This window comes from Physeter macrocephalus, chromosome 6, assembly GCF_002837175.3.
Source record: "Physeter macrocephalus isolate SW-GA chromosome 6, ASM283717v5, whole genome shotgun sequence".
Taxonomy (NCBI): domain Eukaryota; kingdom Metazoa; phylum Chordata; class Mammalia; order Artiodactyla; family Physeteridae; genus Physeter; species Physeter macrocephalus.
The window spans coordinates 31,765,531-31,792,084 of record NC_041219.1 but is presented as its reverse complement, the minus strand read 5'-3'; the positions used below and the strand labels follow the sequence as shown (position 1 = coordinate 31,792,084).

The window sequence follows — 26,554 nt, the reverse complement described above, 5'->3', positions numbered from 1 at the left end:
GCGGAGCAGCTAGGCCCGTGAGCCATGGCCGCTGAGCCTGCGCGTCCGGAGCCTGTGCTCCGCAACGGGAGAGGCCACAACAGAGGGAGGCCCGCATACCACACAAAAAAAAAAAAAAAAAAAAAAAAAATGACAAAGAGAAAATGGAAAAGATAAATAGCCAACTAGACAAATCTTCCAGCTGGACAGAAAAAGAGTAAGGAAAATGACTCTAGGGATAGCTGACTTGTAAAGCGTCAGCCAAATCAGTGCTTGATTAGTCAATAATTTGTTCCCTGTAAACTGAGTTCATTATTTCTGTGCTTATTTTCCCCTTAGTTTCCTACATTTTCCTTTTGGAAAACTGCATCTTGCCTCACCCATAAAAAGGTGAATTTTCATCTAGAATAAGAAAACAGTGTGGTCTTAGGATCAGACTAGCTTCAGAGTTGAGGGAAAAGCCAGATTATAAGACAGGCAAAAATAAAAGCAAAGTCAAAAATCTAGAGACAAAGACACCGATATAAAACCATTCCCCTGTTTTTTATTATATCAGAATTGCTTAGGTATTTCCACCTTTTAAAATATGTCTCTTAAAAAGCAGTATGACTGGCTCTGAACCATGCTTAGCACAGAATCAAAACACAAATGAGACATTTATTAAACACTTGCTTTTGCAGTAAACACAGGCTACACTACTGACAAAACACACAAAGTTTAGATTTCTAGTACCATTTAATGAATGCTTTATCGAGTGTGCTGGATTTTGGGTGTCAACTATGAACTAAAGGCAGGGACACAGGCAAATCAGTGTTGTCAGAAGATTACTTATACCTGAATACAGCGACCATAAAGCTAAAGATACCTGATTGTGCTCAACTCTTCTTTGCTTGAGTGTTACCGGAGTCTTTGCTCTGCCCTTTAGTGGTTCTCTCTTCTCAAGCTTGAGCTCTACTTTAGAGTCTGGAAATAACATTGGAGAAATCATTACTCTCTGAGACACACAATAAACTACAATGTCATCCTAACATTACTCTGGAACCCTGGTTTTTCGGCACACTGATACGTAAGTCTGTATATATTAGTACTACCTCAACAGACCCAAACTGGTTAACTGCAATTTCTGTCTTTAAAAACTTTTCTTTTCCATTTTTATTTCATTCCATTTTTGTTTATCTCCCCCACTCCTTAATATGATCACCACTTCTACCTGTTTATTCTTTCTTTTTTCTGGGACTAATAGCCTGAAACAAAGTAAAAACCCATGGAGGCTTTTCACTGAAAACAATTAGGAAGTGGGAAAAGTACATTACAATACATAGTTGTTACCATTCTTTTGTCCATACAGTGCATTATTATTACACAAACATAGGTTATTAAATTAAAATTTAGAATATGGAAGGGAAAAAGCTATAGAGAATTTTAAGACTGAAAAAAACTTGTATGGTATCAAGCCGCTAATAAGTACAATGACGTTAATACATAAGTGCATTTTAAAAGTCTGTCCTTTTTTGATGTGACTATAAAAACCCTGGGTACAACTGAAGAGGTAAGGAAGAAACTTGTTCACAGAAAAGTACAACCAATCACAGGTCACTTCTCCTCAGCCTCCCCCATAATAAAGTACCATTTCTTGGAAGAGAAGCTAGTGCATGTATATTAGCATATCACCATGATGGTTATTACCATAACAACTCAAATACATATATCTTTTTTCATAGGCTTCAGTATCCCATTCTCCTAGTTTTGATTTTATCACCATTTGAAGGGCTAGACTTTTCAAGAGACTTGATAAAAATTTTAGTTAGCTTCTACATTTTTGTGGCCATTTATCATAGTATAGCAAAATTAATGTCAGCTGTCACTTCTAAAACTTCTATTACCAAACAGTTACTTTCTTATGAGACAGAAATGGAGTCAACTCTTAAACAAAAGCTTAGTTTTGCATGAATTCAATGCAGTTGTGCTAAAAAGTCGTCAAGATAGTTGTGTCTTGCTAAATATCTAGCCTACTACCAGTGAGTCCAGTCTACTTGCAAGTTTCCCAAAATCAGTGATTTTTTTTTACCATGTTAGTTCAAATAGTTCCATCTTTATTTAGGATTAAGGTATCAACTCCATCCTCCACTTCCCAGTAATTCTATTAATGGCTCTATTATCTATGGGACAATCTTTAGCATTTTAAAGTCTTATGTTAACTCAGAACCTAAGAATCAGAAAGCAAAAAGAACCCAATAGTTGAGCAGAAATTGATTAAACAAATAAGATATCTGGTTACAGAATAATTCCTCTTACAAACTTAAATTCCAATAGCCAATAAAAACATGGTCCTCATCAACTATACTTCAATTACAGAAAAAAAAAAAACCACCCCAAAACCATGGTCCTCAAATAGGAAAAAAAAAAACCCAAACATTTAATAATAATTTGAATATGTTCAGCTGTACCATTGGAATGTCAAGTGAGTTTCAGTGATGAAATGGAAAAGGGATGTTGTTCATCCACAAATATCTAACTTGTTGCAACTCTAAGAATAAAACACACATACAACATGTTTGTGGAGACCACACAAAACTGTTCAAATTTAACAACTTTATTGAATTTGCAAAAGCATTCTACAGTAATACATTTAAAAAAAAATCACATAGTACTTAGTAGGTACATGTATACATGTACATTTCAGAAGACAAATAACAAATAGACTTACTCCCAGAAAGCTGCAAAGATGGATAGGTTAGTCTAAGAATATAGTAATGGCTGTAAGTCCCACGGGACTATACTTTGTTTATAATTAATACTACTATTTTCCATAAAAATACAAAGAAATTCTATTATCAAGTGCCTCTACAGTTAGACTCTCTCATCTTACAATCATAGAAATGAAAACAGAGAATATATTGCTTTATATAGACACACAGAAACTGGGATATAGTATGATTTCTTATGACTTAAAAAAAAACTAATAACTTAAATTTGCTTTTAGAATTTAGCTTAGATTAAGCCTAATCATCCATGAATTACAATGTACCTTAAAAATGTTACTTATAAAAAAAAAGTCCCATCTTTCCTAATTCATCTGACTATAGTTTTACAGTGATGGTGAGAATGCACTATCCCAGAATACTATGGTCTACAGCAGTATTTCTCAAAGTGTAGTCCACCAACTGTTTGCTACCAGTCCATGAAAAAACGAGGCATTTGTGCCAGAATGTAAATCAGCACACTGTCTTTCCTCTACCAATAAAGTTTTACCACAAAAATAAAGCCTGTCATTCATCTAGATTCAAATTCTGGGACATGCTTATCTTATCTGTGGATCAGTAACAGTTTGTAGACTGGCACTTTGAGTTGCACTGATTTGGACTATTATGAACAATACTGTAGATATCAGTAAAAAACAACACAAGTGAGAAAATAAGAGAAAATGTGTAGACAAGTTCTGGAAAGTAATAAAATATTTGGTAATATTTAAAACCATGGAGACTCAACTTATAATCTAGTTAATGGAATTTTCTTAGTTTTGAAGAGTTGTAAAATCTTAAAATAGGAAAGACTGAACTATTTGAGAAAAAAATGTGATCTAGAAAAGCTTTAAACTGTTAGTATCAGGTTTCTTTCTGTGCAACTAAAAAAAAAGGCAGATATATGTAGGCAATTACTTTTATACTGCAATTTAATTGAAGTTTGACATTTTGAAATTAGGCTATTCTGGAGACTAAAAAGATCTTAGAAAATTTTGGCATAAAAGTACTTCAAATTCCTAGAAAAGCTACCAAGTTCCCCCATATCAAAGATAAGATAGATGTCTTTATTCTTAATTTTATTAGTGTTTTTTTCCACACTTTTTAATTACTTTGAATACTTCTCTTCCAAATAATGTTCCGCCTTTAAAGGGAGTAACAGCCAGCTTATTCTTAGAAGCTGGATTAATTTTGCAATCTTTTAGCCAGAGATATCGGCGACCTAAGGTGGAAGATCCCATGGTATAAGCAGCCATTTTTATTTCATCAAAGGCAGCTTCACAAAGAAATGAGGCCGCATCATATGTTTTGCTTAGCATCCCAAGTGCCTGGTGCACGTGACTAGGATCTGAGCTAAGAATTTGTGCAGCCTGACTAACGTCTGCCTGCATAGCCCGAACTACAAAGGCAGTATGGGTTGCAATCTGCAATGCTGATGCTGCAGCTTCATACGTTCCACAAAGTGCTAAGTCCAACTGTTTATCATAGGACTCAGGGGAAGCTGCCTGAATACCTGCTGGTGGAGTGGCTTCAGATATAAACCCTAGGATTTCATTGTCTACTTTTGGAACTGATAATATCCGTGTTGCCTCTCTGGAAGAAATTGGATACTTGCATGCCAGTGAAGGCAGCTGCCTGTCAATTTGCTGCCACTCCTCTTCAATTACTTTTAAAATAGATTCATGGAAGGGAAAAGATAGTTCGGGGGCATCTATTTGATCATGCTGTGATTGCTTAGACATTTCTATGCCTAAGGTAGTGAGTGAGTGAGAGACAACGGTTTTTGCAGAAGAAGACATCAGTTCAGATCCAGGTATATTTTGAAATGCCACAGAGGAACCTGAATCCTTTTCTTCTACTGACTTTTCACTGAGTCTAGGTAATTTTCGTGGAGGAGACAGGGATTCTGTTTCTCGAAAATTAGGTGCATCAATTCTCTTCCATATATTTTCTACATCCAGTGGGGGTGTAGAGTTAGAAGTCCCAGGCAAACTACCTACTCCACCCTGGACCAACAGAGAATTGATGTAATCTCTTATTGCCTTAGCCAGTGGTGGAGAAATTACTTGTGATCTCTCAGACTCTTCTAGTGCTCTCCTTTCACCGGAGAGAACTGACTGATCTGAAACATGGGACCTCTCAGTACATAATGGTTGAATTCCACTTTTCTCTCCACAGTAAATATTTTCTACTATGTCTTTATAGCAAGTACTGGTGGTTTCTTTAATCAGTGAAGGAGAAGCTGCAGCAGAGACCAACATGGCAGCGAGTTCATGCTGAGGAGATGTCGAAGAACTTTTCTCTAAACATCTATCATGGCTAGACTTGGAGGAAACAAACAAATTCCCTCCAGAAGCTAACTTCTGCATCTGTTCCCTGCCAGGCAAGGCTGTGGCAATAAGAGGTTCCCTAGGTGGGTCTCCCTTAGAAGAATGTACTTTCTTAGCTGCCTGTTGTTCAGTCCTGCCCAAAGGAGGACGGGTGGAGATTTCAGGAAAAGAAATACCCTGAAAAAATCCACCAGAGGGAGTAGTTGGAAGTTCAGAAAAAGGAAAAAAATCCCTAGTGGACTTCACTTTCTTGTGTTCTTTCTTCTTTCCTGTAGAGGCAAAAGAGGCAGGAAGTTTAAGCATTACTTGTGTTTAAGCTGATTCTATTCTTTGCCTCTTTGCTAATAACATAGTGCTGTTGAAGGAACATTCTGAACAACCAATTTGACAGACTGTACCCTGGCAGGCAATGCTTATGGAGATATAAGCAATTTGAGTCATTAAATAGTCATGAAATTAACAAACAAGTCATATGAATAAAAAATTTATAAGTGTCAAGTTGTTCTTAAAATAAATTTTAAAAGGTCGTTTATTTCATGTACTACTCGAAAAATATTTATATACCATGGCCAAATTTTCTTAAAATAGTCTACTAAAAACATGTCAAAATATTTACTATAAAGTTTTCTTGAAATCAGATCTTCTAGCAAAAACTATAAATTTAAATGCTTATCAATATGAGAACAGAGAAAACATGCCGTATGTAAATACTACTGCTACATATCAATTACGAGAAATAAGACACATGTAATAAATCAGTAAGAGATCTTAATATAACAGAGTAAAGAAAAGCAAGTGATAAGATTTAGCATATCACTTATACAGATTTTTTTTCAAGTACAAAATAATACCATGTATTAGGCAGATGCATATGAAAAAGTATTTAAAATCAGGCTGGAAAGAATCATTAAATTAATGATAGTGGTTGCTTCTGTGGAGATGACACTTAGAAAGGGATAACTGGGGAAACTTTGTTTCTACTTGTAATACTTTTTTCTCTTAAAAAGATGAAATTTGCAGCAAAAATGATAAAGAGTGATTTTACGTGACAAAAAATTAGACATTTCTACTTTTCTGTTTCTTAGAATTCTCAACAAAAGGTATTTAAATCAAATTTCTTGGAGGACTACTCTAATGATATGAACAAAATTTACATGTATCTTGGTAATATTTAAAATTTTATCTTCATGGTTACTGTATCTTATGAGTCTGAAAAAAATTTGATTTTTTTTTTGATTATGTACTTTATTAACATCATAAAATTTTACCTTCTTCATTGTCACTGTATCTGTCAGAGTCATTACTTCCATTCTGTCTTGTATTTTCCACTGAAGAAGAAATTGCTGGCAGAGGAGTAGAAGATCTAGATTCTGTTCCTTGTTCCCTCAGTTTCAACAGCTTTTTCTCATATAGCTTCCTGGTTGTTCCTGTATTAAGGCAGAATTTGCTTTATTACTTGTATTGTCTTATTTAAGATCCAGCTCCGACATTAGCTTTAGAAACATTAAAATGTTACTTTTCACTGTTTCCTTTTCTAAACTTAAATGCTTAAAAATACTACATAATGGATTCTTTTCTAAAACAAGTGTTTTTCTGGGATGTTAATACATGATTATAACAATGGTTTTTTGTTTTTTGTTTTTTGTAGAATGAAATACATAATAGATTGATTTAAGTCTTACTATGGATAACTTATTGAAGAGCCATATATGACTGAGTATCTCTGACTGAAAAGTTTTGACTTTGTGTAATTTCTCTAGTACTAAGTAATAGTACTTGCCTTTGTAGAAAAATCATGTTTATAAACAGAGTGTACTCCTCTGAATTATTATGATTAAAATCCCACAACTCTAAGAGACTAATATGCCTATAAAGGCTATTCAGTTATGGGAAAAGTCCTAAAAGTCACATTTTAAAAAACTGAATATATCTGACACCTAGCACTGAGTAAATTTAAGATGTTAAATCATATTTCAATATACTGCTGCAGTAAAAATGACCTTTTACAGAAAATGTGTGTTACAAAGAGAAATGATTTGCCAATTAGATAGCAAAGTAAAATTGATATAAATAATTTAGTAACATATTTCAACATCAATGACAATTTAAAACTAAAAATAGCTTTTACTTTCTGTTTTACACTAGCTATATGTCTTTCCCTGATTTCTATAAGATGAATAAAATGATAAATATATATTTTTTAGAAACAATACATATCTCAGAAGGTTACAGATAAGTAGTCTTAAAATGAACAGCTGGGGAGGGGGAAATAAGGAGACCCTGGCCTTAAAATTTCAGTTACACAAGATGAATAAGTTCTAGAAATCTAAGTATAGCTTGGGCTACAGTTAACAACACTGTATTACATCCTTGAAATTTGCTAGGAAGGTAGATCTTAAGTGCTCTCACCACACATACATGCATAAAAGAAAACTCTATGAAGTGATGGATATGTTAATTAGCTTGATTATGGTGATCATTTCACAATGTACATGTATATTAAAACAGCAAGTTGTACACCTTAAATGTACAACGTTTGTTTGTCAATTATACCTTAATAAAGCTGGGGAAAAAATAAACAACTGGTATATCAACATGTAATTTAATGTATGTTGATACAAAATACACAGTCTTCAACACCTCCCTTTTGTAATTTTAAATGAAAAATATAAAAAGGGTATCAAATGTCTGTTGGTAATTATACTAATAGGCTTATTATCATCTCTTGGGAAGCTGTTCATTAAATAAGACAAAAGAAAGACAATATTCTAAATTCTTATTTGCAACTACACCTATAGGTAAAAAACAACCCCCAAATCTACAGTATTCAAAATTTTACAGGGACTTCCTTGGTGGTCCAGTGGTTAAGCATCCGCCTTCCAATGCAGGGGACGTGGGTTCAATCCCTGAGCAGGGAAGTAAGATCCTACACGCTGTGGGACAACTAAGCCCACGTGCCACAACTAGAGAGAAGCCCATGTGCTGCAACCAAAGCCCGTATATGCCACAATGAAGATCCCACGTGCTGCAACTAAGACCTGATAACAGTCAATTAAAAAAATTTTTTTTTTTTTACACAACTTAGAAGATCAAACAGAACTTTCTCATCTTGAGGTTATTGCCAAGACCCTCCAAAATTATGGCAAAAATCAGCCTTGCAAACTCACTGACTTAACAGTAACCAAATGATGGAAATCCAGGGTATTTACTTTTAAGTTTTTTCTTTTCGGTTTGTTCTTTAGTTTTCAGTTTGTTCTTGAATTCCAATCAAGACAAGACTTTTTAAAAGGTACTTTTAATGATAACTGAAAGTGGGTACTATGCTGGGAATTGAATAACTTGAGTTCTTTTAACAAGTCTGTCACTAACTTACTGATTTGGATTAATTTGGCCAGCTATGTTACCTCAGATTTTCCTCAATTGTCATATAAGACCCATATGTCTCATCAAGTAGCATGACATGGGCACAATACGAAACAATCTCAACAGAGGTAATCTTGGGGATTAATTAGTTCAATTCTCTCATTTTATTTCCCTCATTTATATAGTTAGGGAAACTAAGGTCCTGGTCATATAAATGATTAATGACAGACTGGTCCTTGGAACGAAAACTCTACCTGCTAGACAAGTGGGGAAAACAGTGTGGGGTACTGCTTCATAAAAAGATATTTGAAATTTTATCAGCTTACCCACAATAGGACCAGGGTTCACTCCATATTTCACAAGCTGATCCAGAAGGTCTTCATTAGAGAGCTCGGTTACATCTAGATCATCTTTATCTTCTAGTCTGGGTTTATCAGTTTTCTTTGTGGCTTTCTGTAAACAAAGTCCAGTTATCATTTCCACATGAATTTTAAAATGTTCATTTATTGATACTATATAAATAACACTGCATATAATAAACATGCAAATTTACCTTCAAGTTGACTTATAGTAGAGCTTAGCAATTTGACTAAATTAAAAGCAACTTATTATTCAAAAGTATTTTCTAAGTTCAGCTGTAATTATACAAACCTAATAAAAGCCAAGCAAGTAACTCAAATTTTAGATATTACTGTTAAAATAGTCAATTTTGGTTAACCTATCTAAAGAGGTGATGGCATCAAAAATTCAAAAGAGCAAAAAGTCTGAGTCTAAACATTTTCATCCAGATAACTGTAAATACAATTTACTAATGTTTTTTCTATAATCCTTGAAAGTTTAAATTAATCCAGGAAAGTTTAAGATTTTACCATAAAGGTTTATACATGTTATGTATAAAAATGATTTCTTAAACAAGCATATCAAAATTTAAGAAGCCCAAATGAATATTCTCCTTGTAATACAGTGACTTTAAAAGCCAGTTTTTGACTCATGAAGGAAGTCAGACTCTATGGCTACATATCACCTCTGACACAGCTTTGTTGCCACACATAGTCTATATGACCATTTCACTAAGACTAGCTGAAAAGTGTGGAACAAGCTTTGAGAAAAATTTTAAAGGCAGTTTTTAAAATAATTTAAGCAATGGCATTCTTTATTGGAAAAACTATATAAACTTCCAAGGTTAAACAGGGTAAGGGAGCAAAAGTATGGTTAGCTTTTAGGGTTGTGGCAAATAGCTTTACAAATGTCTCGGTAATCCCAGTAACCGTCAGAGGACAGAATATAAACGTCTGTTTAAATAATGGCCACAAACATCAAAGTCAATGTAGGCCCAAATTACTGTTTAAGGCAGAAGAGTCAATACTGCATCCTAGAAATATTTTATGCAAAATAGCAAAAATCATAAAGCTGTATGGGCTGTTTACTTTCCAGTGATGCTGAGGGGGAAAGAAAACTCAGGCATTATTTGGTCATGTATTAGAATTTGTTTTTCAACCAAATAAAAATGTGAAATACTTCGTATAAAGAACATAATAAGAACAATGATGTCAACTCATGAGAAATCTTCAATACAATTTTTAAAATGTCTGTGAAAAGTTACCAAGGGTACTTTCAGAAGGCTTTAATATTGTACTAATCTAGGATCATCAAGCTCAAATCTTAAGCAACTCACACCTTGATGTCAAAATAGCTGCCTAGAGTCTAAGAGTTCTTGAATTCTTTAGAGAACACTTCTTTTTTTTTTTAAATCAAAGAGACCTAATCCTGTGACCTACTTGAATATCCCAAAAGTGTGGACAGGTTGGGAAGAAAAACCCCACTGTGTAACATAAATACTTTAAACAAAAAAAAGCAGTCAGGTACAGACTACTTGTAGAAAAAAATCCCTCTAACCATAAGAATGTTCAAATCCTACTCCTAACCAAACATCCAGGAATTTCAACTTCCTGAAGCAGCGTGAAGTTTTCAAGAAATAATCTGTCTTTGGCACTCACTACATTCTGCTTACTTTTTATTAGTTATCTGTACATATGTTTTACCTTCTCCAGACGGTAAACTCCTTGAACAACAGTCCTTAAGTCTGGTTTGTTATCAAAGCCTCAAAACTTTAGGAAAAGTTGCCCCTATTTTTAGAAGTCTTACCCCATTCTGAGTCCTAATATTGGGCCTGACAATCTGTATTTTGATGTGTAGCTCAGGTGATTTTAGATGTAGCATTTAAGAGGGTAACACAAAGCAGGAGCACTGTCATATTGTATCCCAAGCAGCTAAAATTAAAGAGTGCCTGACACAGGAATAGGTACCTGATACATGTTTTGTTGAATGAATGAATCAAAGTGCCATCTGGTGAGGGGGAAATAAGCCACTTATTTTTAAAAATCAATTTATTAAGAAAAAACAAAGACTTAGCATATCCAAGCAGGAAACCAACTCCCTCACATTTTCTTAAAACATATTGAAAATCTACAGCTGTACAAGGAAATTTTAAGTAAAGGCCAATAAACTGGCATAAGGTAAGTCAAATAGAGCAGGTGCTCATAACGGGCCACCTGAGTTTTATTTTTATGGAAAAAAGCTCTAGAAAAGTAATGCCTTTCTATGAAATATCAAATTTAATAAGAATAAAAATTGGGACTATACATATTTATCAAGCCAGCAGTTTCAACCAGGAAGAAGGAGCCATTAGTTGTAATGATTTCTGCCTCCAGAGAGCTTTGTTCCTTTAAGCAAATCATGTAATCTCTTAGTTTCCTTCGGTCAAAATACCAAGTACCAGCTACGTGCCAGGCACTGTTCTCCAGTTTCTTCCCAACTACCAGATGATCTCTAATTTCTTTTTCAACTTTAAAATCCAAAAGTTCTGTGATATCACCTATGAACCACTCTTATTTAAATCTCTACCATTAGTAGCAAAGATGCTGATGTATAACTAATTATTACTACAGAACAGATTCTATTGAGCATTTATATACCAAATTGTGTTCTAAGTGCCTTATATGTATTAACTTATTGAATCCCCAAAATCCTATGCGATAGATACTAATATCCCCATTTTACAAGAGAGGAAACAAGTCCAAAGTTGTTCAGGCAATCTGCATACCCAGTTATATGGTAACATTTGAGCAGACTACGTATACATCACTTGCACAAACTTACCTCATCCACTTCTGAATACATTATGGTAGCACTGTATTGTTCTGGCATTAAATAAAGACAACAAAATTCAGAAATCACATGTTGTAATAGCTAACATGTGCTGTAGGTGCTGAGCACTAGACATCTTCACAAATGCAACCTCATGTAATCCTCTAAGTAGCTAGTAGATTATTCCTATTGCAGATGAAAACTGAGCATCTGAAAGGCAATGCTCTTTGTTCGAGGTCATCTGAATAAGGGCAGAACTGGAATTTGAATCTATAATTCTGATTCAGAAGTCTGTACACTTAACACCTTACTGTAGAATATAGTGGTCAATTTATGATTTAACTTTTACTACCTAACATACTCTTTACTGTTCTGTTCCATGTCATTAAATATTTCCTGTTAAGAATTTATAATTCATCAGATCAGACCATTCAAGAATGCTATGCTCCAATGGATTCCAAACAGCTACACTGCTTTGCACCCTGGAACTAAAAGGCAGACCATCAACTCTATGTAAATGTTTATTTTTGTGTTGACAATGCTGATAATTTCACTACTGGAAAATACTGGTTACCATCAAGATGCATAAAAGGCATAGGTAGGAATAAACCTACCTAAGGTGACAAAAGACTTGTATGCAGAAAACTATAAGACACTGATGAAAGAACTCCACTCCTGGGGTCCTTGAGGATGGAGATGACACCCCCACGGGAGCGGTTCTGAACTAATCACTTGAGTTCATCAGGATTGGCTGGGACAAGCACGCAGCTCTCTGCTCACCTCCACGCTTTATCCGTCTTGTTCCACATCTTCAACGCCTTCCCTCTCTCTCTGTTCTCTCCAGCTGCTCCAATACTAACCATCCGCTAAGAACAAGCTCAATTCCCACCTCCTCCGTAAAGCCCTCCAGGACTACCCTCTGTTGATTCTTTTCCCTCTGAGATCCTAGAGCACGCTATACCAACCAGTTTTCAGGGGGAAATTCTTTGCCTCTCCTCCTGTGTGTTCATCTTTTCTCTCCAACTCGACTATAGCGTTCTTGAACGGAAATCAGTATTACCGAGTGACTGAATATACTTTTCACGAGTAAGAAAATCAACTTAGGATTTTTTAACTTTACAGTAATGCGAAAGCAATACGCATTCAGTAGAAACTACTTCGACTTTTGAATTTTGAGCTTTCCTCGGGCCCACCGTATGGGGAAAGACACTTCCTCCTGATGCTGGGTGGCAAAGCCCCAGCTCCCCACCAGCCACGCGACCACACCAGGAGACAGCGGATAGATGCAACCACCACGGACCCAGACAAGCACTCTGCTTGTCAGTACAGTAGTCAATAAATTACACGAGATGGTCAGCACTTTATTAAAAAATAGTCCTTGCATTAGATGATTTTGCCCAACTATAGGCTAACCTAGGTGTTCTGAGTGCACTGAATGTAGGTGAAGCTAAGCAGTGATGTTTGACACGTCAGGTGTATTAAATGCATTTTCAATTTATGATATTTTCAACTTACCATGGGTTTACTGGGACGTAACCCCATGGTAAGTTGAGGAAGATCTGTACAACAGAAGCAGCAGCCAAGGAACCAGTAGGAGAAATAATGGTTTTTATTTAAAGACAGTCACGGCATGGAAGCAACCTAAGTGTCCATCAACAGATGAATGGATAAAGAAGATGTGGCACATATATACAATGGAATATTACTCAGCCATAAAAAGAAATGAAACTGAGTTATTTGTAATGAGGTGGATAGACCTGGAGTCTGTCATACAGAGTGAAGTAAGTCAGAAGGAGAAAAACAAATACCGTATGCTAACACATATATATGTAATCTAAGAAAAAAAATGTCATGAAGAGATTAGTGGTAGGATGGGAATAAAACACAGACCTACTAGAGCATGGACTTGAGGACGTGGGGAGGGGGAAGGGTAAGCTGTGACGAAGTGAGAGAGTGGCAGGGACATATATGCACTACCAAATGTAAATTAGATAGCTAGTGGGAAGCTGCCGCATAGCACAGGGAGATCACCTCTGTGCTTTGTGACCATGAGAGGGGTGGGATAGGGAGGGTGGGAGGGAGGGAGACACAAGAGGGAAGAGATATGGGAACATATGTATATGTATAACTGATTCACTTTGTTGTAAAGGAGAAACTAACACACTATTGTAAAACAGTTATACTCCAATAAAGATGTTAAAAAAAAAAAAGAAAAAGAAATAAGAAAAGTAAAAACTAAAACCAAATTTTGAACATGCAAATATTTTGTCCTATCACACCAAGTGTACTTGACAATGGCAATGGCTGAAATGAAATAATTTCTCCTTTAGTTAAAAATACTCTTCATAAACCCATGTTTAAATCGAAGGTATATGCTATGTCCTTGGCCAAATCCATGTTAATGTTTGATTTGTTTTAAAATGTTAAAAATTCACCATTAAAAAAAATCTGCCTTATCTGAAACTGTCAAACATAATTTGGCTTTCTCCTAGATCATAAATATTCTTTAAGAAATGTGACTATATTGTTATTACACATGGGGCTAACAATGACTAGAACATGAAACACTGTACATATAAAAGGAGAATAATTTTATATACCAATTATTATAAATGGTCTAAGGTTGTTTTCTTATAAATTCAATATATTTTTTTCCTATGCCTGATAAAAAAATTTATCAGACTCCTTAGTTAAATTAGGACTCATTTTTCCTTAATGTGCTTTAAAGCAAAAAATGACATTACTGACCAACTACCACTATTAACTTTTTCAAGTTGTTGACACCACTGCACCCAGCCCAGGGTACACATTTTTGAGTTTTAAATACACAAGGCAGAAAAAACTTACAAGCTGTCTTTGACACAGTTGATATCTATATGGATTCAAACATTGAGATACACGCTACTGGACATAGGAGGTTCTCTTAAAAAATTAACTATGGTGGTTGGCAGGTCTGCAGAAATCAAACTCCTGCAGTTAAGAGCGCATGACAGGAACTCAAAAATGTTGGATAATTGAACTGAAATTAAAAAATTTTACATTCAGGTTTTCTTACACCCCAAAGAACACAGGGTAGATTGGGACATACCCTCTTTGAAAAAGTTGAAGGAAAAACATCAGAACCGAGACAGCTGTTTCTGTCGACAGCGAATCGTCATCAAAATAAGAATGAATAATCCTATCATAAACATACAACCAAATACTTCCACAGCTCAAGAATGATACATTTGCACAGGAAACCAACATAAGGTTCTATACAAGACTTAAAAAAAAAAGTGTGCTGATTTAAATGGAAGATATTTCATTTTCAACCAAATTTTTACTAAAATAGTTTGAATATTACTTTCGTTTTCAGAGGGGTTGGGGAGAAACAGGTAAGGGATATACTTTATTTCAAAAATAAATTTCTTATTATGGAGTACAGTGGCTTTCTTCAAATTCAAAAACAAGACAAGAGAAACAAGAAGGTGCGATTGATCTTTTACTTATCAAACCAATATTTATTTGGCACTACTATGTGCCATGCATCGATTTAAGACATAAGGTTTTCAATTTCTCTAAAGCCCAGGCTAAGATTTAATTAAATCTACATGTGTCTATTATACCTTTCCTTCATTTCCATCTGGGTAGTCCAGAAAATACACTGGATAAATTTTTTAAAACTAAAGTTAAGATGACTTTGAAAGAAGCAGTCATTTTGAGTTATACTAGTAATCAGTACAACTCTAAACTCCACTTTCAGTGTTTTACAAAGCATTGTACTTTACACCAATCACTAGTTTTAACTACATTCTATTATGATTTGAAGCCTGATAACCAGGCAGAGTCATACTAATAGCACATAAAACCCCACAGAACAAAACCCAACTATTCTCAAACGAAATATGCATTTGCTGGAGCCAATCTGAGTTTACCCGGGACTAGATATCCCAAATTGCAACACTGACAGAGCAGAATGTCATGAAATAAACATTTCTCCTGATTCCGAAGCTTCTCCTTTCTTCATGCAAATACACCAAAAGGAAAAACAACCCCCAAAACCCCTAAAACACAAGCCCTAAGTAACTAGAATTTTTAAATATTTGAGCGTCTATGATAACCGCTCAAAGATGTATTTTAAAATGCTCGTTTAATTTGGAGTAACGCTGCCCCGCCAAAAGACGGCCTGCTGCTGGAAAGGAGTAACACAAACAAGAAAAACATAAACCGTTCAAAAAGCCCTCCATATGCAAAAAGCATAAAAAGGCGGGAATTTCTTTATTTCAAATTTTGGTTAGGTATCAGTATGTCACAAATTGCCCTCCAGGGAGCGCTCTGAGACCCGGTTACTAGTCATTTCGGTTAATAAAGCGGGAAAACGCTCGAACGTAACCTGTAGCCGTTTCGGACTGACCCTCCTTAGGGCTTTCGAAAAGGGCAGGGAAGTCCCCGTCCAGCTGCCCACTCCCGGCGGCCGGGCGTCCAGGGACACAGAGCTGCCTGCGCGCGCCCATCACCCGCGCGCAACCCGAGAGCAAACGCCAACTTCACACCCCCCGACACACCGCGGCTAAAACGCGCGCCCCGCGGCCCTAACTTCGGGGCTCTCCTCTCCCGCGCCCTTCCCTCTCAGAGCCCGAGGGCCCGCGGCGAAGGGGCCGAGCCCGGCGTCCGCAAACCCAGAGGCCAGCCCCCCGGGCGGGTGGGGGGATAGCCCCGCCGCCGAGGAGGCCCGAGGGAGGGCTGCGAGCGCGCGCGCGCGCGCGGGGGGGGGGGGCGCCCACCGCTAAACGCCCGCCTTTGTGGCCCCGGCCGTGCGTCCTTACCCTGCCGACTGCGGCGCGGCTGCGGCCCGCGACGGCGGCCCCAGAGCCCAGGACCGGGGTAGGTTCGCGCTCTTCGTCGCTGGAGAAGTCCGGGGGCCCCTTGCTGTTGGCGCCGGCGGCGAGCGGCGGCCGGTTGCGCGCCGTGAGGTGCTGCAGGTAGAGCTGCACGTACACGTCTTTGCGCTGCTCCCCGGCCGGGAGCGTCACATTGTTGGCGACCAACTCACTCTTCAACTTCTCTTTCGTCAGGACCGAGGGGTCTTCCAAGAACTCCGGCATCTCGGCGGCGGCGAATCCCCTTCCCCGCAGCCCTTGCACCCGCCGCTCACGCCGGCGCGCTCGCTCCTCGCCCGGGGTGGGGGGGGTGCCGCGCTACCGCCTCCGAGTCTCACAGCTCCCGGCCGGGACTTGCGCCACGGAGCACAGCGGAAACTCGCGCACACAAAGCCAAGCCAACGCCGGACACAAAAGCCCCTGCAGAACAAGCGGGGCCCAGTGCAGCCAAGACAGGAGTCCGCACCAACCCCAGCGCACACCCCACGGCCAAAGGAGAGCAGCCTCTTCGCCCACGCCCCAAGAACGGGCGCCGCCATTGGCCCGCGGCCGGAGGAAGCGCGGCGGTGATTGGCGGGACGCCTCGCGCGGGTTCCATTAGCCGCGGCGCTCTGCTAGAGGTGGTGGAAACGCAGTTTAAAAGCCGCTCGGGCGGGAGCTCCGTCGCGCGGCTCGTTTCTGTTTCCCTTTTCCACATCCTTCCTTTTAGGATGGCGATAAGAGGCAAGTCGTACTGCTTTTTGTGCGCCGTTTCCTCTCCCTTCCCCTGCTGGAGAAGCAGCTTTTCTCTCCAGGGTCAGTCGCCGGCGAACGGGCCGGATTTCACGGCAGCTGCGAGGACCCGGATCTGGGCCTTTCTCAATCCCGGGACACTGGTTCACCGAAGAATAGCCGCAGCCTTTCCTCCCCAAACGCTAGCTCTGAAGGGAAAGAAAAGGAGCGAGGCGTGCATGTGGACGCTCATCTTCCTCCATTTGATTTACTTGGGGGAGGCAAGGGGAGAGCGGGCAGCTAAATCCCCGTCTTTGCTTGGGAACGCTTCTTTTGTTCCCGAAATTCGGAAAAAGCCAGACCTCGACTACGGGGCACTTTGAACTACCCTTGAATTTGTGATGAAATTGTATTGCCAAATATTGCACTTCTTGCCTCTTACCCTAAAGAAGGTTGGGGGCCTTTCTAAATTATTTCATTTAGTTATTTGGGGCTCAAGTGCATTTTGTTCAGAGCCGTCTCTGGGTTGGATCCCTCCACCCGTAAGTATCTTACCCGTAACTTAAACCTAATGCTTCATAATACAACGAAATGAAATGATTTAGGAATTCCTTAATGGATAGCTTACAACTGAGACAGGTGCATTCTAGATTTTAATCTTAGGGGAAGCCTAGTGACTAATAATTAGGCCGGAAACCCTAAGCAAACCCCTATTACGGATCCGAGTTAAAACCTGGTGGAATCTCAGAAATTTTACAATAAAAATGTCTTTCTGAAAACAAATACCATTAATGACAAGCGTTTGCATACCTTTCGAATTTATATGTTTCAAGATAGAAAGGAAAGAAGCTGACCTTGGATTTAGGGTGTCTTAATCATTTCCCCAGATTCTGACCTCCAAACTATGCTTTATAAGCTACTTTAAAAAAAAAAAGTTTATCTGATTTCTGCATGGTTGTTTAAGTTCCCGTAAATTTACTGGAAATACTAAAAATGTATGAATTAAGCCATTTTATTTTTAGAAATTGAGGAGACATTATTTCTTTTAACGATAGTCTATTTTCCTAGAGGCAATTTTACTAATTATTTTATAAAAATATCAGTATTTACATATATTTGAGCAATAGTATTCAGATCAGAAATGCAAAATAAAAATTGTATTTTAATTAGCCAGTTGTTTCGTAGGTCTTTGGGTTGCTGTGTAAGAGTTACCTTAACCGTTTCCTACCCACCCCCAGCTTCACTGGGTACAGAGGCAAGGGTTTCATCTTCAGATGGTGAACTGAGCTGACAGGCGAACGACCATGATTTCGCAGTGACTGGTAACCCCATAAATGTAGTCAATGAGTGTGGGATGGTCCCAGGCAGTGTGCCTGGCACAGTTCAGTTATTTCTTCCAGTATAGTCTTAAATTACACGCAAGGCAAAAGTCCTGAGCGGAATATCTGCAAGGCCACAGTTAACGAGTTTATCCTATTTGAATTAGCAAGTTATTCTGTTAAATCGTTACCTTGATAGTTGAAGGGGTTGGCTCTGGCTTGACGGTACTAACAGTTTTTAAGAGGTAGGTTTTGCCGCTCTAACTGAAAAGGGTCAGAGTTACCAGGGCTTAGTATTTGATCTACTGACGAGGGTGGAGTACATAGAAGGATCTCCAGGCTCTGATAGCTGCCCTATGGTCTGAGGATACCTGGGCAGCTAGGTTCCTGAAGTGGTTCTTCAGAGGAGGAGGAGGCATCACTGACACTTTGAAAATAATAATCTACGTAAATTTGATGCCAGTGGAGTACAATGCTGGAATCACAGAGCCTCCTGGAGGGACATCTGAGGGTGCTGCACTGGAACTCTGCTTTTTTCATAGGGCCTTTGTACCAGAAATTTTCCGGGCAGTTTAATCCTACCTTTTACCACAAGAAAAAAAAAAAAAAAATCACCTGTTGAGTCTGAAAGTTGTTATATTTTATTTTTATTTCTGATTGAGTTATAATAAACATATCAATACTTTATTAGTTTCAAGTGTACAACAGTGATTCTATATTTTTATGCTTTATGAAATGATCACCAAAGTTGTTAAAATTTTTTTGACTATTCCCTTATGTGTACATTACATTCCCATGACTTATTTATCTTACAGTTGGAAGTTTGTACCTCATAATCCCCTTCCCCTATGGCAACCACCAGTTTGTTCACTGTATCTGAGAGTCTGTTTCTGTTTTGTTTGTCCATTAGTTTTGTTTTTCAGATTCCACCTATAAGTGAAATCATACGGTATTTTTCTCTGTCTGACTTATTTCACTTAGCCTAGTACCCCCCAGGTACATCCATGTTTCTACAAATGGCAAGATTTCATTTTTTTTTTTATGGCTGAGTAATATTCCAGTGTGTGTGTGTGTGTGTGTGGTGTGTGTGTGTGTGTGTGTGCCTAGTACCCCCCAGGTACATCCATGTTTCTACAAATGGCAAGATTTCATTTTTTTTTTTATGGCTGAGTAATATTCCAGTGTGTGTGTGTGTGTGTGTGTGTGTGTGTGTGTGTGTGTGTCTGTGTCTGTGTCTGTGTCTATGTCTATCAATGTATATCACATTTTCTTTATCCATTCACCTTTGGAGGGACCCTTAGTTTGCTTCCATATCTTCGATGTTGTAAACGATGCTGCAATAAACATAGGGGTACATATATCTTTTTGAATTAGTATTTTTGTTTTCTTCAGATAAATACCTAGAAGTGGAATTGCTAGATCATATGGTACTTCTATTTTTAATTTTTTGAGGGACCTTCATACTGTTTTCCATAGTGGCTGCACCAGTTTACATTCTCATAAATAGTGCACGAGAATTCCCTTTTCTCCACATCCTTGCCAATATTTGTCTTTTTGATAATAGCCCTTTTGACAGGTGTGAGATGGTATCTTGCTGTGGTTTCGATTTGCATTTCCCTAATGATTAGTGATGTTGAGCACCTTTTCAGTGTGTGTTGGCCATCTGTATGTCTTCTGAAAGTTCTTTTAAATATACACAGTACTGTACGCTACAGGCCAACATTAAAGATAACATAATTCACAAAGAACTGCATTCTAGATGCGTGAAATCAATGTTCCCTGAGTAAAAACATTTTCATTCCCTCTCATTCTCTCTCCTTTTCTTATCCCTGGACACTATCAAAAGGAGGTTACTTGCAGATTCTACATTTCTCAGGAGACATGGTTGATGTCATAAGCTATCAGACAGTGAGATTGACTTTCTACATCATCTATCTACAAAGCCATGAGTTATCAAATTCAGACTTGGAATTATCCTAGATGCATCCAGGTATATCCCCAGCACCATTGTTTTTGGTGATGAAGGTAATTTTGCTTTTAACTCTGCTGTAGAGCTCCAAAGTAGAGGTTTTTTTTTTTTTTTTTCATACTCTCATGTACCTTAAGGCCAAGAGGTTGGGCTAGAGTTTGGGTGGCCTCTTTGTTCCTGGTTACCACTTCCAAACGATTTCTCCTCTTCCCTCCTTCAAAAACATTTGAAGTTCATAGCATCATAAATCACACCTCATCCTCTTTACTGCTATAATTTCTCAACCCCTGGCCAATCTCCCTCAGAAATTAGACCATTGCTCCATGCTCTAAGTTTTCCTCACCGTCCCTTTTGTCTACGTTCTGTGTGAATTCAACATTCTTACAGACGGCCCATGTAACACTGACATTGGGCCTCTTAGGTCTTTGACCTCTTCATCTCCAACAACTTGTTCCTCTATTCCATCTCATCCATCCACTCCAGTGGTAAGACTCTGAACCCTGTCATCAATAGCTGTTTTACCTTCTAAATCTCAATTTCAAGCATCCCAATTGTCAATCACTAGCCTCTTTTCCTCAGCTCATTTATCGTATTCTCACTGACCTCCAATTCATTAACCCCAACACTTTAAAGAAAAACCTATTATCCTGCTCCTGCTGTCATACAATCATTCCAACTCAACTGAAGTGGATTCCCTGATCAATCCATGTAATCACTCTTTTGCAAACATTTTCAACTCTCTTACTCCAATGTCTCTTATCTTTCTTGCTTGGAAGAGCCTCAACCTTGCTGAGACTGAACCTTGCTGGAACAAACTTTCTCACTGCTTGCGCCCAAGTAGCAAAGATTGCTGGAGAAAAATCATACAACAACTGATTTTAATTCATGACCTCAGACCTCACAGGAGCACTCGACACTGGCTGACAAAGCTCTTCATTCTCTGGATTAACCATTCATATCTTCACTTCTCAAATTGCTCACATCCCTTCCCCATACCTGTCCCCATTTTCAGCTGGTAACCTTGCTTCATACTTGAGAAAATAGAAACCATCTGTAGGAATGCCTCAACTTCAGACGGTCAAATCTGCACTCATTTTCTCTTGCATCTTTCTTGTTTAAATTGAAGTGGTGTCCTTCTATCAGAGTGAATTCCACCAGTTGTACTCTGGATCTCACCCTTCTGTCCTTCTCAAGGACTTGATTCTTTCAGTCATCTCCTGTGAAATTTCTGAATTAAAAAAAAGACGATGTTTTATTTTGTGTTACATTCATCCAATATAACAAACATTTTAATTATCTTTTATGTTGAAACAGCTATTAGGTTTAAAAAAAAATCTTTAAAATGTTACAGCTCTGGTACCCCAAACTTTGGGAAAGAGTGGAAGGATATTTATGTGAAGCCACAGATTCTTTTTTTTTTAATGATGCTATTACTTTGTCAGAAAACTCATACAAAACTTTTTTTTTCTTCCTAAAACACTTGATAACTGCCTTCATTTTCCTTTTTGGAGTTCTTAATGTTATTAACATACAGGTGACTTATTTTTCATATCCTGTTTTTTTTGTTTTTTGTTTTTAACATCTTTATTGGAGTATAATTGCTTTACAATGGTGTGTTAGTTTCTGCTTTACAGCAAAGAGAATCAGTTATACATATACATATGTCCCCATATCTCTTCCCTCTTGCGTCTCACTCCCTCCCACCCTCCCTATCCCACCCCTCTAGGTGGTCACAAACCACCTAGCTGATCTCCCTGTGCTATGCGGCTGCTTCCCCGTATAAGTGAAAACACACAGTATTTGTCTTTCTCTGTATGACTTATTTCACTAAGCATAATACCCTCCAGGTCCATTCATGTTGTTGCAAATGGTAAAATTTCATTCTTTTTTATGGCTGAGTAGTATTCCATTGTATATGTGCCACATCTTCTTTATCCATTCATCTGTCGATGGACACTTAGGTTGCTTCCATGTCCTGGCTATTGTAAATAGAACTGCAATGAACATTGTGGTACATGACTCTTTTTGAATTATGGTTTTCTCAGGGTATATGCCCAATAGTGGAATTGCTGGGTCGTATGGTAGTTCTATTTGTAGTTTTTTAAGGAACCTCCATACCATATCTTGTTTTGTATAGGACTTGGTTGTGAATTTAAGGATGTCATCTCAAACAGCAGTTGATGAAATACTACATGGTCATGAAAATCATGTTCTTGACATTTATTTAAGAATATGAGAGAATGTTTACAACACAGCAGTAAGTAAAATACAAATAGAAAAAGAGACCCATGTTAGAGTAAGATCTCAGTTCTATAAAGAACTGAAATGTGTATGGATATGTGTATATTTAAATGGACTACATGAATATAGACCAGAATGTTTGTAGTAGTTTCCTCTAGGTGATGGGGACAGGTGATTTTTCTTTTCTTCCCTATGTTTTTCTGTATTTCCCAAGATTTCTACAATGAACACATACGATTTTGTAATCATAACTACTTTGAATTCGTGTGAGAAACTGGGGAATCACTTGGCTTATCAGAGTTCAGAATCTCTTTTTCAGTTTTCATTTCCAAAGGCACCATTTTATCAGTTTATCCAGAGTACATCAGTCTTAGGTAAATGATTTAAAATAATTCAAAAGAAAGCTTATTAAACAGGTGAGATAAATGCTCAGTGCGTTCTGTACTAGTGGATAAATCCACTTGTATGAATAAATGATAGACTGGAAACTTTTTAGCGAAATAGAACAAAATCACAGAGCTATTAAGTGTCAGGACTTGGGAATTCAAATATGAATTTGTGTATTCCAGAGCCTCTTTCCTTATATCATTACTATACAATGATTGTAGAGGTTTAAGTTAAAATGAGGTGTTGGATTTTGGGTCATTTCAAAGATACAGCAAGTTAGCAAATGGGTCATTCTGAGAAACTACAAATGTCCAGCCTTGGGAAAGAAACTGGAACCTGTGAAGTGAAAATCTTAGAGCTATAGCACTATTAATAATGACATATATATATTGCTTTACTCCCCCGCTACCTCAAAATGTGGCTGTATTTGGAGATGAGGCCTTTTAAGAGGTGATTAAGCTAAAATGAATCCGTTAGAATGGGTCCTAATACGATCTGACTGGTGTCCTTGTAAGAGGAAACTTGGACACACAGAGAGACACTAGGGAAGTGTGTGTATAGAGGAAAGACCATGTGAGAACACAACAAGAAGGTGGCCATCTGTGAGCCAAGAAGAAACCAACCATGCTGTCACCTTGGTCTTGGACTTTAGCCTTCAGAACGGTCAGAAAATTTCTGTTGTTTAAGCTACCCAGTCTGTGGTATTTTGCTATGGCGGCCCTACCAAGGTAATACATATAAACCTCTACTTTTATAGTTGAAGAAGTCAGATCACAGGGTGACCTTGACTCATAGAAGGCATTTATGTATGCCCATTGGATGAATAAATGCCTTAAAGTCACAAAGAAACTTTCATTATTTTTCAGGATCTTCCTTTATGAGGACTTTTTGAACTACCCAAGGCGGAGTTAATGTTCCTATTTTAGCACCCTCACACCACTCTGTTCATGCTACTCTCATGGCACTCACCCCAACATAGTACAGTGTTTGGTTACTTAACGTATCTTTTTCCTGCTGCTCCAAAAAACCCCCACTTTCACACTGTGTATCCTTTTCCTCAGTGTTTATCACAGTATCAGTGGTCCATAAATATCTGTTGAAATGGGTGATCTAATCTCAATCCAACCAAAAAAGAAAGGGAAGAACAAACTACACAGAATAAAAACACAATTTCCAATGCTATATTAGGCTGAAACATAAGAAATTAATATTTTCTATTTTCAAAATACCGAGCAGGAAAACTTGGTGACTTCCATGGAACATATCCAATAATAAAAAAAATTAATTTCTCCTAGTCTTGCTATTCATTTTTTGTACAACAGATATTTGACACATGCCTGTTAAGGCACTATTTAGTACTAAGAGTACTGGAGTTTACAAAGGTGAATGAGTAAACTTTGGTCCCTGCTATGAGAGATTAATAGTTGAAAGTGGTACCTGATTTGTCACCACTCGCATTAATTGGTGAAAATATAAAAGATGCATTGATATCACTTAGGTCCAATGGATTCTAGCAAGTTCTTTCAACAGTTTGTTTCTACCTTTATTATAAAACATTTAGTAAAGAGTGGGATCTGGGGTCAGTCATGCGGTTCAGAGTCTCGGGTGGGTAACTATTCTGTGTGCCACAGTTTCATCCGTAAGCGTGTACAATGTGCATACGTTGCAGGGTTGTTTACAGTGCCTGGCACATGGACTAAAGCATGTAAACTATTACACAAAGTTGGAAATTGTACCCTGTTGGACTTGCTTTCCGAAGGCAAACGGGTCTAAAATTGTTTTTGGAAAAACAGCTTGTACGGTATATGTATTGTACGTTTCCTGTTAAGGACCACCATGGGCTGATATGCACACGAATGCGCAACAGTAATAGCCCACATCTCTATGCATTATGCGCTTTGAATGACAGAGAACTCACAAGGCCAAACAGTAAAAAAAAAACAAAAACCATCCTTAACGTTTCACGATATATAGTGATCCTTGTCTTTTTGCAGACTAAGGATTACTGTGATAACATTTGAACGAGGAAGATTTAATCCTAAAATCAAAGGCATTTTCAAAAAATGGCGGGAATACATCTAGCTTTATAGAAACCAGTGGGCCTAAAAATAAAAAAAACCGTGACCCCGACGTGATTCGAACACGCAGCCTTCTGATCTGGAGTCAGACGCGCTACCGTTGCGCCACGAGGTCCTGCTGAGCTGTGTCTCACGCAATTTCTTAGGACTCCGGTAACATGGCGTCTCTTCCGGGCACGCCTCGCCTTGTCTTCCATTCTCTCCTGGCCCCTCCATCCAGTTTAGGTCGGACTGGAGACTGATTCTTTAGTGCCAAGATTTTCCTCACAGCTATCCCTCTACCTAGGCTAGGATGGAACTAGCAGAGGCGAGAGAATGGAGTTCCCCTTTTAGTCGAGGCTCCAGGGTCAAAGGACACCGGTCCTTCCTCTTCTGCAAACGATTTCCGTTCTAACCTGCCCGGTTAGGGGCGGAGACTCGGCCCTCATCTTCCCCACCCCTTCCCCGTTCTGTGGGCTGAGTTCGTGACCTCCATTTGGAATTTGGCGGGGCGCTACTGCGCATGCGTAGGCCTTTGCCTGCTGGCGTCCGCTACCGGCTGGGAGCGAGCAGTGGGTTTTTAACGAACGTTTTCGTCCTTCTTAACCCTTCTGACAACAGTGTAAAGCGTTTACTCTCAGAGTTGGCTTTTATCTCACGGTGAGCATTAAGCTTAAAAGTTACCATTTTGAAAAGACGCACTTACAAAAAATATCCGCATGTTGTGTTTGTCAGCCATGCCGGGTAGTTGAATTACGCGGAAAATAGTAGTAGTGGACAAAAAATATCCGCATGTTGTGTTTGTCAGCCATGCCGGGCAGTTGAATTACGCGGAAAATAGTAGTAGTGGTTGGTAAAAGTGAGTTTGCTCTCCCCGTCGGGGAATTGAACCCCGGTCTCCCGCGTGACAGGCGGGGATACTAACCACTATACTAACGAGGAGCTGTTCTTTAACTTTCTCTCAAGTATTACTTCAAGGTAAAGAAAGATTTCCCCTCCTACCAGTCACCTGCAAGTGTGAAAATACTCAGCCTGTTGCTCCTCACATTATCCATTCTGGGCGCCTTGGACTCTTTTCGTCACTGAAAACAGTAAATGGTTTAGAATAAATGAAACAAAATGCGCTTCCAGTTTTAGTGATGGTGAACTGTTGAACATAGTTTGCCAGGACTTTTCATGCTTTCCAGATGATTTAGGTTTCTGGCGGGAGATTTTTGTTTTAAGTGACCAAGAATACGTGAGGTGACGCAGAGTTGTTTTTTTTTTTTTAATTTTAATTTTATTAGAGTATGGTTGATTTACAGTGTTGTGTTAGGAAGCAGAGTTTTACCTTCACAAATTTATATATTTTTTCTTCAGTCAAAGTTCAAGGGTATCATATGGTTGCCAGAGGTCAGGGGCAGTCGGAGTTGCCCCACAGTCTAGTGCCTCTTCAAACTATTTGTAAGCTT

General features: G+C 38.4%; 1 protein-coding gene and 2 non-coding genes across 6 annotated transcripts in view; all 3 read right to left on the bottom strand.

Moving 5' to 3' along the window:
• Positions 1–16,958, bottom strand: part of TMPO (thymopoietin) — a 28,100-nt gene extending 11,142 nt beyond the window's left edge. Inside the window, exons 1-4 of one of the 4 annotated variants that reach the window (XM_028490470.2) lie at positions 16,366–16,958; positions 8,740–8,866; positions 6,319–6,477; positions 845–942 (exon numbers count right to left, since the gene is read on the bottom strand). In XM_028490470.2, coding sequence (XP_028346271.1) covers positions 845–942; positions 6,319–6,477; positions 8,740–8,866; positions 16,366–16,644 — 663 coding nt within the window. In that variant the 5' untranslated portion in view covers positions 16,645–16,958. Of the gene's footprint in view, positions 1–844; positions 943–2,609; positions 5,320–6,318; positions 6,478–8,739; positions 8,867–16,365 lie in introns of those variants that run through there. The other 3 variants (XM_024127262.2, XM_028490472.2, XM_024127261.3) reach the window with 3 other exon arrangements.
• Positions 16,959–25,167: 8,209 nt separating this feature from the next.
• On the bottom strand, positions 25,168–25,239 carry TRNAW-CCA (transfer RNA tryptophan (anticodon CCA)). Its single transcript has one exon. It is a non-coding gene; the product is annotated as a tRNA-Trp (tRNA).
• Positions 25,240–25,973: 734 nt separating this feature from the next.
• Positions 25,974–26,045, bottom strand: TRNAD-GUC (transfer RNA aspartic acid (anticodon GUC)). Its single transcript has one exon. It is a non-coding gene; the product is annotated as a tRNA-Asp (tRNA).
• Positions 26,046–26,554: the final 509 nt, after the last annotated feature.